The following is a 21,768-nucleotide window of genomic DNA, read 5'->3' on the forward strand; positions in this document are numbered from 1 at the left end:
AAGAGTCCCAGCGCAAATGTAGAATCTTGGGTTTATTTAATGAATGTCAAAGCCGACTTTCTTATCAGTTTTAATTGGATAATAAATTCACCATATTGTTTCTATAACAGTTCAGGAATACTGTGTTAGGAGAGGCCTTGCAGGATCTTTTTTTAATTGAGCTCAAACAGATGGTTAATCTCTAAAATGTTAATTTCTTTCTGCGGGCTCTATTTTTTCATGGCACTTTGATAGACACGGGGCAATGTTCTCGGGGCATGAGAAATACTTCTCTCAATTCAAATGAATACCCTGTTTTACAAGCAGGGCTTCCAACAACAAATGAAGTCCCAAAGAGAAGTCCAGGATGCAAAATGGTTTGTAACATGAAGGAAACTGTGACCACAATTGAAAAACTATGCCCTGTCTCTGTGGGCAAATAAATAGCTGTGAGGAGAAGGTAAGGTAGATACAACAAATGCTCGGTAAATTTTATCTGTTGAGGGAAGTGAGGTCAACCACTGATTCCAGTAAGAAAATTACTCAAAGACACAGTTAAAAATGTTCATGTTCATAACCACATTTCCTGATTTCCCCCCTTATTTTAGGATTCTTCAACCACAGGAACTCATAGAAGAACTAACAGCAAGTGTACATTGTGGAGAGTAAAACAGAGTTCTCTTCTCCAATGATGGAGTGTTGATTCAATGACCCCAATAAAAACAAACTATCACAACCAAATCCCCATGCAGTCCACACTCTGGCCCTTGCTTCCTTATTACCCAATAGACTCATTACCAATCACACTGACGGCAGAGTCTGGAAGAAGATTCTCTTCCTGGAAAGCACGCAGACTCGTTTAGCCAATTTGTTCTTTTCATTTTTAAAATTATTTCTAAACCACAGTCAGGTTTCTGTAAGTGCAGACTGTCTCTCTTTCAGAGACTGTGACCTGTCTCTCGTTCTTATGGTTGACACAAAACCACTGATTCATGGGCGGTGGCTTGTCATATTAGGTCGTTGGCACACTTTCCCTCTCACTACAGGTGCATCACCAGTTGTTCTTGTCATTTCCTCTCTCACCGGTGCTTTCCTCCTATTGTGACTCCGAATATCAAAATAGGTCATCCACAGACAATAGTACAGGAAAGTAAATGATAAGATCTCTTTTTTCCTTCTTTCATAACATTGACTAATGGGGAGGAAAACTTTTTGGCTCATTATTTACATCCTAGGTTTGTTTCACATACCCTTATTTTCAGCATTGCATTATTTCTGTCATTTTTTAAAAAAAAGAAACCTTAATATATGGAAAATTACCTGTTGAGAGGAAGATATGCCCTTTAGGGGTAATTTTTTAGAAACCCATTGGCAAATGTTCAGTAAAGTCTGAGTGGATTAATAAAATCAGCTTCTACCTTATTATTTAGTTTGCATTTTTCAGAGTAATCTGAGGCCTGCAAATTATGCATATCAGTGGGCCAAGCAAAAAAGTTTAAGGATTATTCTGCTTTTCTAGATAATAAAAAAATGTATTTTACTTGGAATACAGAGCTCTATATCAGTTGTCCCAAAGGTTAATATATATTTTTATTCTACTAGATTTGTTGTCATTTCTACCATGGGCTGAGTTTCAGAATCTGAATGTATAAACACTTAGCAAGAGACCCAACTATCTGAGCGATTCTGCATTTCATGGGGTATGAATTTAAAATTTGATAAAGCACTCAGTTCACTGTGATCTCTGTCTCTTGATACTCAAGTAGAAAGATTGAGGGAACCAAAAGACCCAGGGGGCTGCATGCAGGCGTACAGAGAGAAGATTTCAAGGTTCTACCTTTAGCGAGAGTTAAAAATCAACATCATCCTTGAAAATCTCTTAAAAATCACTCATATTGCTCTTGAAGTAAACTACAGAACAGCCTCTGAATGTGTTCTTGGCAGTCAGTCTCACTGCGTTTTGGTTTTATTTCCAGCATTATAAAACATCACGGTGTTGTGTGCTGAGCAGCACATGTTGTAGTTTGCTTGTATTTCAAGGCCAAGTTTTATTGGAAAGGAGGATGTACATATATGTTTAAAACACTAGAACCACATTCAGTGCTGCGGGAAGTCCACACTATCAAAGGAGAGGAAGCCAGCAGAGACTGAGAAGACAGAAGATTCACTGAATTTCCTCACTACTGACAGAGCACCTACTGTCTTCCAGGCACCACTCTATGTGCTGGGGAAGCGAAGTGCAGAGAACAAAGTCCCTGCCAACACAGGGCTCATGCCCTAGAGACTGGAGAGAGATAAGACAAATACATAAGAAAATATATAGATTGTACATGGTGACAAGCACTAGGGAGAAAAAAAGGACTGCAGGATAGAGTTGGGGGTCTTTAAGGGGGCGGGGCACCTTTGAGCAGTTTTTTAAGACAGTGCCTGAGCAAGCCATGAAGCTATCCGGAGGAAAGGCATGGCAGCGGGAGGAAAGCAAGAGCATATATGCCCTGAGGGAGGAGCATGCTTGCGCCTGAGACAGGCAACACCAATCTGCTCATAGTCTATGTGGCCTGGCGAGTAAAATTCACTTATTTATTTAAAATTATTTTCTCTGTGCTAAGAACATGCAGACAAAATTCCTGCAATGTAAATAATTTAGCACTTCCTATGCACCAGGTAGCATTCTGAGTACTTTATATGAATTGCTTATTTCCCATATCAAACCCTCTGAGATAGTTATTATTACCTCCATTTACAGAGCGAGCAAAAGAAACTTAGAAATATTCAGTAAAATGCCCAAGATCCCAGAGCCACAGGTAAGTGAAGCCTGATTTAGTCCCCACGCCATTGGATTCCACAGCCTATACTGCTAAGTGGTACTGCCTACCTGGGAATGGGACTGTGACACAGCACCACTGCGAGTTCACTATATAGACTACTCTAGAGAATAGACAAATCTTACATGCTAGACATGTCTATACATTCAGGAAGACAAAACCCAAAGTTTCTTGCTAAAAATAGATACCTTTTTTTACTGCTGCTATATCATGAGCACAATACAGCTTATGCCTAAACATTTAATGAGTGCTAATGGCATTAACATATACATAATATATATTCATGATTAATATTTCTCCTTTTGAGTTATATAGCATTAAAGGCTAACCTACAGCTACAACTAAAAATGTATTAAAATAAAAACTTGATATACATTTGATGGTGCTGCCTATACTATATCAAGGATCATTTAGCATTATGCACTGTCACTTTATTAAAAACATTTGGCTCAAAATAGGCTTTCAAAACTTGCAATAATGACTTGCCCTTTGATTGTCAAACTCCAGTGAGAGTGTGTTTCAGAACGTTTGCCACTACTCCTGCCTCCGGTAAGGATTCCAACTTGTTCAGAGACTGTTGCCAACACCTATCTGGCACAGCTGTGGTCAATACCAGACTCTGGCATGTTCTAGACGCTTTAAGTGCCACAGGACGCACATGTTTGAGGTGGTAACAAATTTCCATTAAAACAGAGTTGAAAATTCAAACTGAGTTTTAAAAACCATTAAGTTTGCCGAAACCGGTTTGGCTCAGCGGATAGAGCGTCGGCCTGCGGACTGAAGGGTCCCGGGTTCGATTCCGGTCAAGGGCATGTAACTGGGTTGCGGGCACATCCCCAGTAGGAGATGTGCAGGAGGCAGCTGATCGATGTTTCTCTCTCATCGATGTTTCTAACTCTCTATCTCTCTCCCTTCCTCTCTGTAAAAAATCAATAAAATATATTTAAAAAAAAACAAAAACATTAAGTTTTATATCTTCATGCTATACGTCTTATTACCATATCCAGAAACTTCACTTTAGCTATATGAGAGAAGTATTAAGATCAGGTAAATTAAGGACTAAAAGATCAATTATTAATTATTCAATAAAACCTTTTTGCAGTAATACTCTATTAATAAAACATTTTAAACAGTTAAAAATGTACAATCAATTTATCATATATCTAAGTTACTTTTTCTTTCAAAAGAAATTTTAAAGCAGAATGCTTTGTTTATATGTAGAGGAATTTTAGATTCCTGTGTATTTAAACATTTTGTACAGGACACAAAATCACAACAACCTTAATATATGAGCTTCTCACACATATATCTCTAGCTCATAATAAACATATATAGTAGAAATAAAATAAAATCTGACATAATGCACCCAGATCATTCTACTGTAGCTCTCATTAAATTTTGCTTGCTTCAGTTTTTCTAAGGGCTTATCAAAGAAAAGGAAATACTATTTTAATGAGAAAATGAGAAACATATTTACTGTGTTTGCCTGAGTCAGTCCTGGGCAAAATAATCAATACATTTTAAGCAATACAAAAATAATTAACTTTTTTGCTATGTTTCTTGAAGTCCCTAAACAGTCTTTGAAGACACAAGCAAGGTGATTGAATTGCATACATTTTTAGGCACTGTTGTATAAACTGTGGAAGATGCAAACTTTCAAGACTCATAACTTAGATAAACCACTCTTGAAAAAAAATGAAGAGCCCAGGCTGGTGTTACTCAATGGTTAGAATATTGACCTATGCACCAAAGGGTCTCAGGTTTGATTTCAGATCAAGGGCATGTACCTGGATTGCTGGAGGCAACCAATTGATGCGTCTCTCTGACATGAATGTCTCTCTCTCTCTCTCTCTCTCTCTCTCTCTCTCTCTCCCCCCCCCCCCCCTCGCCACCGCCACTTCCTCCCTCCCTTCCACTTTCTCTAAAAAAGAAAGAGAGAAAGAAATTCTTAGGTGAGGATTAACAAAAATAATAAATAAAAAATAAAATGAAGAAACAATTAGATGCTAAACCTGCGTCTGCTACATCTCTGACCAGGCAGGGATCACGAAAACCTCGCTTCTCATTATATCCCCAGTACCTATTTTAGAAATTGACATATAATTGTTATTCTGCTTCTCTGGCTTTAAAGTGGGCCATTAGCCTTTTCCAGTGTTTCTCCATCTGGGATCTGTAGACCACATGGGGTGGAGTGGATACAGGCATCCGTTCAAGGGTCTGCAGCTTAATCTCAAGATTTTGTCACTTCTCCACAAAATGACTTATATACAAACATTCTGAGTCTCCACGTTTTTAATATGTTTTTATTGATTTTTTTAGAGAGAGGAAGGGAGAGGGAAAGACAGGAACATCAATCATGAGAATCACTGATCGGCTGCCTCCTGCGTGCACCTTTTGGTGATTGAGCCCGCAACCTGGGCATGTGCCGGGACTGGGAATTGAACCCATGACCTCTTGGTTCCTGGGCTGATGCTCAACCACTGAACCATACCAGCTGGGCCAGTCACCACATTTTAAACAAGAACTGTCCCTTGACTTCAGTGCCTCAGGTTCATTTGTGATCATTACTGAATTTCTGTAGGTAATCTTATACATGAAGCAGGGAGTTAAAAGCACAGATTCTAATACCAGACTGCCTGAATTTGTATTTTGACTGCACCACTAGCTTTCAGATACTAAACAAGTTATCCTGCCTCAGTTTCCCATATATAAAAATGGGGCAGAATTTAACTTTAATGTTTAACTAATGTAGATGTTGTTGGGCTGATATTTCCAACTTTTTTTTTTAAAAAAAAAAGACTATGCCCAACATCATGTTTATTCTTCTACAAGTTATAAAGACAGATATTCTTTAAGAAATAACTTATAATAGACAGGCTCGTGAAAATGTGGACTTAAAATAGTTATCAACTTTTAACTTTCTTAATATTACTGTTCCTGTTTAGGTGAATGCTCTGTTTTTTACATCATTAAATGTGTACGATAAAGGTTCCTAACTCTCAAACATGGGGACACAGTTTATACAAATTCAAAAGTAAATAAGGGGTTTGAAGACTGTTATGGTACTATATTGCTTAGGATATAAGCCATCATCTGTTTGCCATAAAAGTTTCCTACAAGTAGGAAATGTTTGGGAGTTACTGTCAATCAGTAAACTGGAAAATAAAGCGATAATGTCATATTTCTCAATGAAGGGAAAACGAAGCATATGTGCATGCCTCCAGTAAAGATTTCCAAGACTAATTAGTGTACATAATCCTCCTTGGGTAGAAAATAATTCATTCCATCCTCGAGATCTGAGGGCTGTATTGCTCTCAATGCTAGCCTAAAAAAAAAAAACTGTATCAAAAAGGAGATATTAAAGTAGAGAAAATTAACTAAATATAAGTGAGAAATTATAAATTCTAAATAAAAATATCTTTCTCCATAAGAAAATTCATAAGTAAACATATATGTCCATGTATTTAAGGTTTGTTTTTAAGTAGAGTGAGTAGAAATGAATTTTAAAAATCCTTTAGTCTTTCATCATCTTCACATGGACAATTTCTCAAATAGTTTTTCTTCACTTCCAGTATCATTTTAATTATTATCTCATCATGGATAAAGATACATCAATGCATATTATGGGTTTATATATTATTGCAGGTCTGATTTGCTGAGAGTTTGATAGCATGATTGTGGTTACAAGTAAACAGTTAAAACTTATGATTATGAAAATTTAATGAATAGTATAACCATTTGGGAAAAGACAGTTGAACACTGTTAAGAAAAAGGCAAAACCACCATTGGTTTCTGGAATTGTCATGGAAAATGCACTATATATTTAAGAGAAATAATTTGTCTCACAGGAAAACTAAATTAATATACGTTGAGGATTTTTATTGATTTGTTTTAGTGGGCTTTATTAGGATTCATATATAAATAACCAGTGAAAACTGCAATTGCAATAAAAAGATAAACTGTAGTACAAGTATAGATCTCATGGGGAAGATCCAGCTACTTACTATATTATTAAGTAGATAAGGAGAGAGTAACTCAGATTGAAAAAAAAATGTGATTGATAGCAGTAGCAGTAATGCTCTACATCTCCCCATTCTAGAACTTGCTGAAATCTAAATATCACACTATCAAAAACACAGCTGATTATTTCTACACGTGTTTTAAGGGTCTATTTTTTTTTTGTTATGAATTGTTGCAAAAGTAGTTTATTTATAATTTCGTAAGTTGTTCTAACAAATCTTTTCAAATTGCTTTTCTCTTTAAAATTCAACATTCCTAAGCTGAGCAACTTACTTTTCAAATGAGCGCTATACTGTCATTAAGTGACCACTTAAAACTCTCGTCACAAAATCTCTAATGGCACCACATCTGCCCTCTTTAACTTGCCATTTACTCCTCAAAAGGGCAATGTGCATATCCTGTAAAGCTGCATTTCTGGGAGTTATTTCAGTAGAGATCATTTTAAGAGATGAAAACAACATAGGAATAATAAGGGTTAGCCAAACGTAAGTGTCCTATTCGTAAATTGAATACTCTAGTTTTAATTCTTTTAAAATACATTTTTATTGGTTTCAGAGAGGAAGGGAGAGGGAGAGAAAGATAGAAACATTAATAATGAGAGAGAAACATTGACCAGCTGCCTCCTGCATGCCCCTTACTAGGGATTGAGCCTGAAACCTGGACATGTGCCCCGACCAAGAATCAAACCTTGACCTCCTGGTTCATGGGTCAACACTCAACCACACAGCCACACCGGCTTGGCATCTAGTTTTAAGTTTTGATGGAACCACACTTGCAGGTCCAGGATCACATAAAACTATACCACTGTAGGCATGTGCTGGCCCTTGATATCTAAACAAATACAGTCGATTATAAGACAATGACTGAACAATTTTGTAGCACACACATTTCTTTCCCTCTTAAAGCTGTCACTCTTTTCAGCTCTCTTCTAGACCTCGTTAGCAAAAACAAGGCTACAGCAATATATTTAACCTAATTCTTCTCAAGTGATAAAGAGAAGCTCTTGATTATGACATGATCTAGTGATAAGAAGTGTAGCATTATAACAACCCAGTCTGGGAGAATAGTGTCATCAAGGATGAAAAAAGCTCTCCTTCACCAAGGGAGACAGGCTCCTCTAAACTATCATTTTGATGAGGCCTCATCCTTGGGGCTTGTCTGAGGCCTGCCTCACCCAGCTGCAGCAAAGACTCTGCTAAGTCAATTTAGTGAGAACACCCCACACCCCCACCTCTTGATATCTGATCAAATTCCCCACCCCCTTTGCTAACTGGCTATAAATCCCCAGCTGTCTGTGCTGCATTTTAGGTGGAACCCAATCTCCCCTCTTGCGGTATTCTTGACGCCTATCAAAATAGCCCTAAATAAAATCTTCCTTACCATTTAAAAAAGTTTCAGATTTTTTTTTCATTAAGAAGAGCATAGAACTTTCAAAAGAAATTAATCTAGCAATTTATTAATTTCCCAGGATCTGTCTAACTTTTACTAGTCTTTAGGGTAAAGTACAATATAATTTTATCTGTTATTATAAATGAGGGTTTGGACAGATGATGAGAGTTAGGGATAGAGGAAAGGTAGGGGGGAAAAAGTAGATTTTTTACAGGAACGTTATAAGAGGGAGGGAATAAAGATGTACACACAAACACAACTTTTCGTTAATGTTGCAGTGTGTATTTAGAAAAACACAGCCCCATAGGCCAACTGAGGATCAGCAATATACATGTGTACAAGTGAAACAGAAATGGGCAGGCCAGCTGTGGAGAGGACCAAAGGGGATTTTGAAGAAGGTGGTGACTGGGGGTGGGGGATGGGTCATCTCTCCCATGGTGGCAGCTCCCAGTCCACCCTAGCTGATACTTCCAGGTAGCCAGTGTTTTAGATCGGCTGAGTTTTCCAAGTGACCAGGAATCCACTTTCTCTGGAGGAAAAAGAACTAAATGTAATTTTAGTGTGTGGTCCCACAATTCAAACAATTATAGCAATAAATTCTGCAAAGGATACCCCCACAAAGAAATGTGAGTAAAAATAAATATGCTTGGAATCAGAGAACATAATGAAGTGGAATTTCCCAAAGGTTTTGATGGTTCACAACCTAAAGTACTCAAGCTGATGTTCTTTATCCCCAAGAGCCACTTGAGTTCCTGTCCAGGGCTCGCATCTCCCCATTCTTTTTTGGTTATGAATCTAAAACACACACCATTCATACACAGATTTTGAAAAAAATAATGTTTAAAAACGACTGCTTGTGGATCGTGATGAATATCAATACCCCCAGGATAGAGAAACTGTAAATTCAGCTGAATTCAGCCCAACTATCTGATCCCAGTCTAGGCGACAAGCAGCCCAACCAACAGTTAGTGAAGAAGTGGTCTAAGCATGAAGACTTACACAAGATGATAAACAGAATTAGAACAGTAACCACTTTAGAAATACATTTTTTCTGGTTTATCCAACATTTTCAAAATAGAAATACAATACAAAGCAACTACCATGTAAGCAGAGAGAAGTGAATGTACCAAAAATTTGGCTTTGGAACTTGTTAGAAGAAAAGAGCAGCAACATCTAAATAGTTTTGGGGGAAAGGCCTACAGTAGAAAGGAAATTGAAGACAGAGATGGGTGTGATGAGACTAAAATGGATCCTGACATAACTGAAACTCTCAGGGAAGTGAGCATCTGTCTTGCTGAAACTAGATGAGAAGAATTAGGTACTTGATTTCTACTGATGTGTGCAAAAATATACATAATATCAATGTGATGAAGCCTATTTATGAACTGAAATAGAGTAAGGGTTTGACTTTATTTGGGTATGTGTGAATAAACAGTCGTATTTCAATGATATCTTTGGGCCTTTTTTTAATAAAATCAGGTAAAATGTGGGGCAAATGAATGGCAATTTCTCTCTTGATTGAAGCCTATTATTTATTGTGGGTTTCTCAGCTTACCTCACTTTGTTTTCTAATGGTAAAATATAAAGATGTATTTGAAACTGAAATAACTAGTGATGGTGGGAAATATATGTGCAAATTTTAAAACACAGTTTACTCATAAAATCAATCTGGTGATTCTGGGATCCATATATCATTAATGTCTGAAAGTCAAATGACACATGGTATATCATTTTCCCACATCACAGAAACTTGTGGCAAGTTTTGGAAGAGGCCATATGGTTCTTCCTTATTTACAACAGAAATGTGGTTTAACTGCTTCCCAGACAAATTATTAGTAACCCTGTCATTTTTTCCCAACAAAATGAAAATCTCAGTAATTTCCCCACTCCCCCAATCCCTTTTAAGGTCAAATCTCAATCTGTCCTGCTTAACTTTATTTTCATGGTCTCTTGTTGTAATTAGGGTTGAGAAATATCTTTCCCATCAGAAACAATATAACTTACAATATTTTCTCTCTTCCATCACAACAACCCAAATAATTCTTATCCTTTCCCCCCAGATTCCAGTCTTAGTGGTTATTTCTACTGCATAGCCATAATGCCACCACCATATATTTCCATAAAAAGAGTAGTCCAGCCCTAACTGGTTTGGCTCAGTGGATAGAGCGTCAACCTGCAGACTAAAGGGTCCCAGGTTCGATTCCAGTCAAGGGCATATACCTTGGTTGCGGGCACATCCCCAGTAGCGGGTGTGCAGGAGGCAGCTGATTGATGTTTCTCACTCATCGATGTTTCTAACTCTCTATCCCTCTCCCTTCCTCTCTGTAAAAAAATCAATAAAATATATATATTTTTTAAAAAAGAGTAGTCCAAATTGAAAGTAATATATTGTAGAATATGTGAACTATCTCCTAACACAGCTGTACTCTCTTATAGCAAGCTCATTTCTTCAAATCCCATATTTCTCATGCCGACCTTTTGACATATAATCATTGTTAATGAGCCCAAATGGATTACATTTGCTTTGATTTTATAATAATGCTATGAAATAATTTATGTTCTAAGTGCCTTATATACATAAGATATAATACCCTTATGTAATTTTCTACTGGATAATATAATCATCAGAACACATTCCTCTTTACTTCATATATAATGGATGCACATGGAAGAACATTTAAAAATATTATACATATTAGAAATATGAAGGGTGAATACAACATCTAACAAAAGTTGGAGAGCTGAATCAAAACCAGAAGTAACCCACCAGTGACTTCAGAACTTCACTTAGAATTATGACACAATAGCTAATGGCTTAATGTCATCCATATCTCACAAAAATGTATTTCTACTAGCATTTATGTATCACACATAGATACTACAGGCCTATATCAAATATTACATGCACTGAGCCTCAACACATCTAGCTGTCCACAGGTTTTTGATGTTGTCAATTTTGCCCTATTGCCACAAAATCATCCAATAACCAAATAATGATGATAGAAGTAATTTACAACCTAAGCTTACGTCCCCTCCATTTCTAAATTGCGCTTTTTCCTTCTGTATCTTCATAGTCTACTTTTTCTTCTTCAGTCCCTGGGGAGTAAATGATCCTTTAAAAGCTTCAGTATTTCTTTTGCCGTCTTTTCTATTTGCACACATTTTTAATCTCATATCATATGTAGACACATACACACCCTAATACCTATCTTTTATATATACATATATTTAATATTTCTTTATACCCTATCTCTTTCATTTACCTCCAAACTTATTCACAGCAAAACTTTATACTCTCTGCTCCCAATTCCCCATTTCCTTAAGGCCTTAATAACTCTGCCCATATCACTTGCATAAAACTGAACTTTTAAAGCTAGCTAATGTTGTCTTATTCTCTGAAGTCAATGAACTTTCTCAATCACCCTTAGCAGCAGTGGAAATTGCTCACCAACATTATCTCTATGCCTTGCCATCGTCTCCTGTCTTCCTACATTACATTCAAATGTAGAGATTTCCCAAGGGTTTGAAATGAACTTTCTTCTCTCCTGTACATTGGCTCAGAGCCTCCATGACCTTATCCTCCTCTGTGGTACTATCTCTTTTCTATAAATGACTTCCACAGCATTATCCCTAACTGTGGCCTTTCCCCAAAATGCTCACTTGAAAGGCACACCCATAGAAAATTAGAACATCCTACCTCTCACTCAGAATCTGCTTGGTGAAAACATAACAATTCCTTCTTGAAATAAACACACCCCTCTATCAGCCCTATTTCCATTTAGGGTATCCTCCCCCCAAGTTATCTAAATTCAAAATTTTAGAACAAGGCATTGGGCCAACTCATTTTCTTACTCACATCCTATCAAATAATCTGCTTATTGCCCCTGCATGATCTTTTCTATTCCAATGTGTTTCCAAACTTTAGAATCTATTATGCCTTCTGCCTATGCCATTATAATGACCTTTTACTTGGTTTTCCCAAGGCTGCATTTCTCAATTCTACTTTCCCATATGCACCATATTCAGGGTGGGGCAAAAGTAGGTTGTCAGTTGTTCATATGGAAAATAATGCAAAAATTAATAAGTAATAATACAAGAATAAACTCTGTTTCATGTACTCACAACTGTAAACCTACTTTTGCCCCACCCTGTATTCATTACATCATATAAATGGCTATCTTAAATTATCACTTTCATTATGCCATTCTGTTTAACACAATTCTGGAATACAAACTCCTAATTCTTAGTATGCTACTATGACTTTCATTTGGTTCTATCATAATTTCCAGTTATGTTTTCCCTGCCCCTTTCTCTCTGCCTCTCAAAGTTGGCAATATAAACCATATCTGCTTATTATTTCTTGGACATAGCTCATCTTTTCTGAGCTCAATCTCCTTGTTCATGTATATGCCTCAGCCTTCCAGAAATCTCTTTTCTCCTTCTTTTGCTAAAATCTTCACCTATAAAGATCCTGTCATTTCAAGATTCTCTAAGCTTCCCACCTATGGTCTATGCCTTCTAGGATCAATCAAGCTGAAAGTAATATCTCTCTTGTGCATTTCTCTAGTACCTAGTTTATATCCCACAGAAAGCACTTACTATATAGTATTATTAATTGCCCAGGTGTTTTCTCTTCCACTCTCTCCCCACATTACATAGTATATTTCTCAAGGTCAGGGTTAATTTTTCATAACTTTTTAATCCTCCTGCATTTGGTATAGAGTCTTGCACAAAGCTGGAACTTAGTTTAAAAAAGAAGTCACATGAATTCAGACTAAAACAATTACATCTAGAAGAATAGAAGCTATATAAACCTGGTCATTAGGAATTACTCCTTTCTAACTCTAGAGTTTACTCAAGTGGGTGACTTTGTGCTGTGCAAATTCTCCATTCTTTTTATTTAGAAATCCATATGTTAATGCAGAATTTGGCTTGAGTCCCACAGGAAGAACAAAACCATTTCATTTAAATGTTCCCTCTAGTCCTCAAGAGTCAGCATTTTTTTGATATGCATAAGTGGGAGAGAAGACAGAGGAACAGTGTTGTGTTTTCAAAGTAACTTCTACCGAAAGACCAATTTTCTTAAAGAAAACAACACTAAAAATAAAAAAAAACCTCAAAATGGCTATTTTGGTCAAGAGTTTTCCCATTATAGAGATATATTTAAATACAATATAAGGTTTAATTTTACAGCACCCCCACCAAATCAAATAAATTTTTAAGAGGGACATTTTTATAATAAATATATTTCTCTGTGTACTTCAGTAAATGGCAATGTATTGAGTATCCCTGTTGAAGAGACAATATCAGAATCTAAAACTTAAAATTATGTGTTTCTGCTAATTTAGATTTGTTTTATTATTTCAGATTTTGATCAATGGAATTCTTCTAAGTAAATTTTATAGAAAAATATGGCTTTTGTAGAATAGAAAAATTAAATAAATTCATTATGGGACATCCTGAAGAAATGAAATAGGTATTTTATTAAGAGAGAAATATATCCCAGAGATAACCAACAATCTTTTCAATAAGACGATAAGTGGTGTGCACAAGGATTACAGCCACGTAGTTTACTTTGTATAATCATAATCTGACATGAGCATGGCTAAAACAGCCACAGAGACCCCACATACAACTACTGATGTTGTAGTTGGACTTTTAAACAGTGGAAAGAAATGCTTTATGAAAAATAAGAGTAAGAGTAGATTATCATGTAGACAACAAAAATAGAGGAGATAGTGAAACTACTTAAATGTGGAATGGGAATTGAGATCTGTTTTGTTATGTTATATAAGCAGGCAACTAAAATTTATTAAGTTAAAGCATAGAAACGACAATGCTTTTATGACACAGTGAATAAACAGATATGAGCAAGAGAAATGTTAGATGAATACCTTAATTTAGATCAGATGCTAACTGCTAATAAATCATTACATGGCTATTGTTTAAGTAGATCTCTTCATTTCAGAGGAAAAATGCACTGTATTTTATCAGTCTTGCCTTGGTGACATCTCACTTCCCTGGATTGCATACAGAAAACCAAAACACAATTCTTAAAACAGATATGGGAAGACCACATCTGTAGATCCATTGACTGTAACACCATTTACTTACTGTTAAGTATGAACTTTGTATTCTCTCCAAGTCCATAAAATAATTTATCATTACCAGATAAGGGAAGTATCATTTGAATAAAAGCATTTTTCAAGTGCAGTCTGTACCACATTTATGAAGTAACTTTTGAGAGTTTCTGAAAAAAATGGCTTTGAGTTGGAGATTAAATATTGATTTTATGATTTGGCTAGTCATTTAAAATAAATAATCTCATAAATCAGGCTTAAATCTGGGGTTCCTCAGCGTCTTTAATTTTTTAGGTCAGGTCAAATAGCTCAGATAGCTCTTTCCCACTAATCCACTATAATATGCTGAAGATCTTTTGATCAACCACTTAACAAAAGTGACACTCAAGTGACATACTCAATGAGTAAAGGTTAAACTTAACATCATTTATTATGTACATTAAGAGCAATATATTAGGCAACGTAAAGAACATAAAGAAAAAAGCAAGAAAAGCAAAAAACCTGATTCCTTTCTTCAATTAAGTTATAGTAAGTTTAAGTCCTCAAATTTAACCCTTTTCTGAGAAATGCCACATAAAGATGCCCAACGCAGGCATTTACAAAGCTATGCCTTTAGCAAACCTCCCCCAGCACCTCCTAACTCCCTTTTCCTGCTCCACTTTTCTCCAAAGCACTTATCACCGTCTGACATGCCATACTCATCTGCTTCTGCTCCATCGCCTCAGCCTAGGTTGTAAGCTCCCAACAGGCAGGGACTCTTGTCAGTTTTGCTCACTGCTGCTCATCCAGTGCCTGGAATAGTGCTTGGCACTTAATAGGGCTTCAGTAAATATGAGAAGACCATTCTTATTTTGGTTTCCTAGACTTGTGGCCTGCATTTCCTCTCTAAGTGTAAGTGCATTTTTCTATCAAGCTTTCTCTTATGCACACAGTAGCCCAGGTTTCCATGTGATTCTACTTCTTGGGTGTGAGAGAGGATGAATGTCTTCTGAGCTTCAGCAGAACGGGGATAAAGCAACTACCCGTGGGTTGTTGTGAGGAATGAATGAGGGAATTCATAGGAAGGACTTAGCACAATGTCTGACACATGAGAAGTGTTCAGTAAATGTTAGCTGTTATCGTTCCTACCATTACAGCCATTAAATTATTCTCTTCTGTTACAGCTCACCACTTCTTAAAAGTACCTCATGATTAATGAAACAAAGGACTTTTAGATTCAGGGCTAAGTTTGTATGTGGTTGAATCTCCTGAAAAAAAACCTACTTCCTGGGTGGGTTGCTTTCAAGAAGCATTAAGCTTCTTCTTGTGCTCCCACAGGACTGTAGGTACCTCTCTATAGGAATCACCACACTGTACTGCAATTAGCTGATTATGTTCAGTCTTCTCTGCTACATCGTGTGGTCTTTTAGGGTGCGAAATCTTTGTATCCTATCACAAAGCGGGCATTCTATAGATGTTTGTTTGCCCAATAGATGAGTTACTGTACAGAAATGAGACGGATTTCATTTGTAGTCACATCACACATGCACTTTCATTACAAAATTACATTTCTCAGAAGATGGTGTAGATTCAGAGAGCAGGATAGAGGTCTTAGTGTCAAATAGTGATGCAGAGAGCAGAGTGGAGTGCGTATGAGAATAAAAGTAATGGAATGGAATTCAGTGATGTGCTGTGAATAAAAAGTGCTTAGAAGACCAATACAAAACCCACTCTTATTTTCTCATAAGTGGTTCCTCTATTTCAATAGTAATGACCTAATTTATATCCATCTTACTTTATGGAAGTGTGACTACCCAGGGAAAAATTCAAATAAAAACGTACTTGATAAAGTTGAAAAGCACAGTTATTAGAAATTAGGATTGTGGAATATGAAAAAGGCACACACCTATTTGACTATATGTAAGAATCAAAAGATACTTACGAGGTTCGAAAGTTGTTAGATATTTAACACCAAAACAAATAAACTTTAAAGAAAACTAATTTTAAAAGTCTTCCAAATGCAAGTTATTTAGAAATGCTAACACCTGAATTATGATGATAAAAATTTATAATGCTTTATGCAAGGTAGAAAATAGAAATCTGTACCTCTGGGAAAAGAAAGAAAATTGAGATTGGCAAATTTTATTGTTGAATTAGCCATTTAGTTGGTATTCAGAATAAAGGATCAGAGAGAAAACCCAGTATCAAGAGGCATCTAGTCTATAACCATCTCATGCTGTGAGTCTGTCCCTATAAGTAATGCTTCTCATCAAGAAAGTACTTACATTGGGCCTCAGCCTGGCTGCCAGATCATAATACTTCTCGGCTGCTTCATTGAGGCTGGCCTGTCTGTTAAAGAAAAAAAAAAAATCAAACTGCATAATTTATTTTAAAATTGCAGATAAGTGAGCAGAATCACCATGCAGCAAAGTAATATTAACTTCTAAAAAATTACAATCACACCAATCAAATAAGTTGCCTAAACAGAAAAATGCCATTAAAAAATTAATTCATGGCCCTGGCTGGTTGGCTCAGTGGAGAGAATGTTGGTCCATGGACTGAACACATTGTTTGCGGGTAGTTTTTATTGCGCGCTAACAGGTGGCGCGGGCCATTTTTGCTAATTTTTTGCGCAAATGGCAACGTTCAGTAAAATTACGATAACTTTAGTTTACGTATTTATACGTTACCCACATTCTACCGCTAGCCTATAAAAAAAGTATTAATACGTGTCCCGCGCTCTACTACTTACAGTCAACGTAAAACGTATAAATACGTTTCCCGCATACAATGTGTGAATGGTCTTGGGTTCAATTCCAGTCAAGGGCATGTACCTCGACTGCAAGCTCAATCCCTGGCCCTGGTCAGGGTGAGTGCAAGAGGCAACCAATCAATGTGTCTCTCTCACTTTGATGTTTCTCTCTCTTTCTCTGTCTCTCCCCCTCCCTTTCACTGTGTTGGGTGAGGATTAACAACAACAAAAAATAAATGCATGAAATGTACTTGTCATTGTCTTTAAGGCATTATAAATAGTATCTCAACACAGTCAATATTATTATTTCAAATTTGTAATTAGGAATTAGAAATGTTATTTTTGTTTCCCAAGCTAACCCAAATAATATACTACAGAGGTGGGATTCTTTAGCTTCAACATGATGTCCCAGAAAAAATCTTAATTTTTAAAAATAAATTGTCAAACTTAATCATGAGTTGCTTGTTTTATAAAAATAGTGAATATTTGCAAGTTGTTGTTCTTTTTTTAAAATCCTGTATCTATTTACAAAGCCACTTTCTTTCCAATTTAGGAGGAAAACCTTCCACTGTATGTAGCCTACAGGAAAAAAAATGCCAGCTTCTCTCTCTCTATGGTCTTAGGCCACCAGGCTGGGCATATGACACAGCCTCAGCTAGCTGGATGTTCTTGTTTGGAAGGCTTTCATTTCTGAGTGAGTGACAGAAAGATGAAGGGATGGCTAGAGCTCACTGACAATGGTGGAAGCCATGGGGCTATGTCCTCATTAGACTCTTTCGGTAAAGAATTGCTTTTGGATATCCTGAATCTTGATCTCTGGGGCTACCTTGTTTCCTCATACTATGTTTTTCAGCCCATGTTGAATTCAGTAGTTCCCACAGCCTTCAGATTGCTAGAGTCAGTTTCTCTTTATTACTAACAAATACCATGAGTGGCACAGTTGACTTCTACAAATAAGACACACACACTGAATTTTATACATGTTTATGCATTGTCTAGTCTTACAATTCACAGCAAACCCCCTACATTCAGCCATGTGGTTAGCAGAATAAATAAAATGCTGGCATCCTGAGGAAGCCCAGCCAATTAGCCATCAAAACAGTATGTTTTTGATCATGTCATGTTACTTCAGAAAACCTTCAAAGACGATAGATTGTAAGAGCTAGAAGCTCTTGCAGGCTGTGTTGTAATCTGGTGACCATATTTGAGGGATGCAAAAGAAGTGCTATAGAAAAATATCAATTCAACTTCAGATGACCAACTCCAACTACAATGTGAACACAGTAGTATAAATGGATTCTGGTCCTACAGTTACTAGTAAATGCAGTAGTGTTCTCTTGAAATTGTGATGTTAAGAAGCCCTTGAGATAAGAAGATGGCAGAGTCAGGAATAAAGAGGAGAAGCAAACATTAACTTTCTCAATTACAAAACCACATTCAGGTTTTAAAAGAGAAGGCTAACTAGTCACACCTATAAAATTGAATTTGCACTTTGGTCAAGCCAAATAAAAACTATAAAGACATACCCCATGCAACCATATAAATTATAGAAATAACTGAAGATAACATGTCTCTGGAGAGAAAGACATACTTTTCTAATTTTTAAAGGAGAAATAATTAGAAACACTGCTATTTTTAATGGGGTTATAGAGAAAGTAAAAACCCTTGACCTAAGGCTCTACTGGACTCATGACATGTTACAACGTGCTGTTGCAATTTATAGTCTCATAAACGTTGAAGTTCAATTTCAATATGTCAAGAAAAGTACTTTATTCTAGTATGAAAGACTAAAATTTCCCTCACTAGGGTATTTAATGAAGGTTCCCTCCACTGACTTATAGAATCACTTTGGTTCAGATTCATTTGGAAATCTGAACCAGAATTCATTAGGTCATGCCCTGGAAGGGTTTTCTCAAGGGGAAAATAAAAGGCATGGAGGTAGGAAATTAGAGTAACTTAATACTACAAAGAAGTAATTTACTTTGAAGAAAAATCAACCCCGTATATGTTTAACATAGAAGGCATAGCTACCAATTATATTCATTTATGAACATTCAAATTCATGAGGTAGATAAGGATCAAAGGAGAAACTGAGAAACTCACAAGATGAAATGCCTTTAAAACAATAATCAATGTAAGTAAAAAAAAAGTTTCCCTCCCCCAAAATATTCTTACTCCTTTTTAAAGTCTTTATTGTCTTCAGTGGTTTAATTCCCAAAGGACATTACTTTAGAAGACTTCATTTAGAAGACTTAGTTTCTTAAGCAAGAAGTAAAATTGATGATATGCCAATGAAATAGAAAAAAAGTAGAATTTATTAGGTTTGTCATATAACTGAAAATTAATTTTTACTCTAGGACTTCTAATATTAAATGGTCTTCATTGACTACTAGTCAGTAGGCATTTATGACAACACATGGCAAACCATAGGGAAAAGAGTATGTCAGTTCTATAAATGTGCATTTATATCTGTTTCATTCTCTGGACAAGAGAACTCATGAGGAACTGTCTAAGGTCCACTTTATAGTGTAAGCTCTATTTCATACAACAAGTATCCTAGAAGTGCTTAAAACTCAATTGCAAAGATGACAGAATCGTTAATCAACATTTGAAAACTGAGGAAATTAGAACTATTCTGCCAGTTGCTTAGAGGATCCTAAGGACTCCTAATTATAGAGAACCTCACCCACTGGATTTTTAGAGAGTGATTTCAGGACTACTGGGATCAAAGTATTTAATCAAAGGTGATACAATATACTCTTCCTGGATAACAATAGCATTTCTTTCTTTACTATTTCTTTCCTGGAACAGAAAATTTCTAAAGTTGCTACTTAGGTGTCATTTCTATTACAGGTTATTAAAACGAGGCTTAGAGAAGATGATGATTTTCCTCAGCTTATACAGGGGTAGGTGGTTGAGCTAGATGGGAGTCAAGGCCTCCATACTTAATGTCTGAACCACAAAAACATGCTGGTATCTTTATACACACCAAGATGTAGCACAATAATATGTGGTATATTGTTCGGTGGCAGATGACCACGACAACTCCTACATCAAACACTAAGAAAGGAAAAAAAAAACATGCTTTTTTATTATTATGTTTAAAACCCATAACTTAAATGTAAGAGATGAGATTTAAAAAGGGGAGAATAGCTCTGGCTGGTATGGTTCAGTTGGTTGAGCATCATCCCGTCTACCAAAAGGTTACTGATTTGATTCCCGATCGGGAGGCAATTTATCAATGTTTCTCTCTCTCATTCATGTTTTTCTTTCCCCCCTCTCCCTTCCTCTCTCTAAAAAAAATCAATAAAAACATATTTTTTAAAAAAGGAAATGGAAGAATATGGAGAACATTTGCAGTCTCAGGTTTTACTTCCTGCCTAACTCCATCTCCCGAATTGAGAGAAGTGAACCTCACCAGACCAAATTGAGCAGAGTACAGTTTTAAGAACAGAGTGAAATGTACTATTCTCTTTTGCCCCATGGTCCTCACCTTCTCCCCAAAACAGGGAAGAGTAAGAACTCAGGATAAAAACAAAGAAATAGGGAAGAAGGAAACACAAGAACAATGCTGAGTGCTCACTTTCTTACTACCAGACCTCCCCTCCTTTTTTTTTTTTTTTTGGTGGTGGTGGTCGGGGGGCGGGGGGGGGGGGGGGGGAAGTCTCATTTAAATAAAGAGGGAAACCATAAATTTCCTATATGTCCAAGTAGAAGACTCAGAAGGTGGGTAAAGGGGAAAGCAGTTAGCTTTGCCAAGAGATCTCCTACGCCAGATGTAGACAACCTTATGTGCTAGCCATAACGCATTTCAAAGTAAATGATTAGATTGTAAGAAAAATCACTTGTACCCAGAAGCTACACTGGGTCCAGATGAGTGACTATCCCTATCTAACATGCCACCTTAAGCGTCAACATTATGTCCCATATGTACAGAATAAGGATGTAATCATTATGCCAACAACAACCTCAAATGGAGGCTTCTTTCTTATTTCCAACACTTGCCAAATCGCATATATAAGGCCCTCCCCCTTTTCACACTATATGTGATCTCTCAGGGCCAGGAGAGGTAAGGAAGTAAAAAAGCCCTAGATGGTTTTTGTAAATTGGGCTATGAAGTAAATAATGAACCTTGAACCAACTCCCGCCCCCCCAATTCACTGGATTGAGCTGATTATATTTTAAAAGTCTTTAGATTCAGTTTTTCTGCCATCAGTGAAAAAGTAGCCTCAGAGTGAAAACATATGGTAACAAAATTCACAAACAAATACTATTTCTGATTATTATAGAATTCCATTTTTGCACGTGGAACTATAAAACTTACATCTGTTAAAAATATAGAAATATAATTCATATATCTAATTCCCCTCTCTGGTGTTATTTCATAATAGAAAATTATTTTTTAGAACATAGGTTTATGGTCCAATATTCTTACAAGTAGAGATGTATAAAAGAAATTTTGGAATCAGTTATGTTATGAAACAGCAACTTAATATACCCTGTGAAATGTTTTAGGAAAATCTGATTAAAAGAATCACTTACAATTACCTACATTTTTATGTATTTCATGAGAATTATAAAATTAAAGCTTGCTAAATTTAAAATTACTTCCTTGAAATATAAAAAATAAAAACTCTAGTTGCATTGAGAAGACTCTCTTTAACTACAGTTATTAATAGTTGTGAATTATTAAATTTGAATTAAAAATCATTTAATGTATTTAATAACCACTGTATGACTCATA

General features: G+C 36.2%; 1 protein-coding gene across 1 annotated transcript in view; it reads right to left on the bottom strand.

Annotated features, from left to right (window-relative positions):
• The window catches only part of TMTC2 (transmembrane O-mannosyltransferase targeting cadherins 2), a 413,884-nt gene that overhangs the window by 31,287 nt on the left and 360,829 nt on the right, over nt 1-21,768 (bottom strand). The window contains exon 11 of the mRNA XM_070409633.1: nt 16,558-16,621. Within this exon, the coding sequence (XP_070265734.1) occupies nt 16,558-16,621 (64 nt within the window). The remainder of the gene's footprint in view (nt 1-16,557; nt 16,622-21,768) is intronic.

Source organism: Myotis yumanensis, unplaced genomic scaffold, assembly GCF_028538775.1.
Source record: "Myotis yumanensis isolate MYYU_CA2020_CCGP unplaced genomic scaffold, mMyoYum1.0.hap1 SCAF_3, whole genome shotgun sequence".
Classification (NCBI taxonomy): Eukaryota; Metazoa; Chordata; class Mammalia; order Chiroptera; family Vespertilionidae; genus Myotis; species Myotis yumanensis.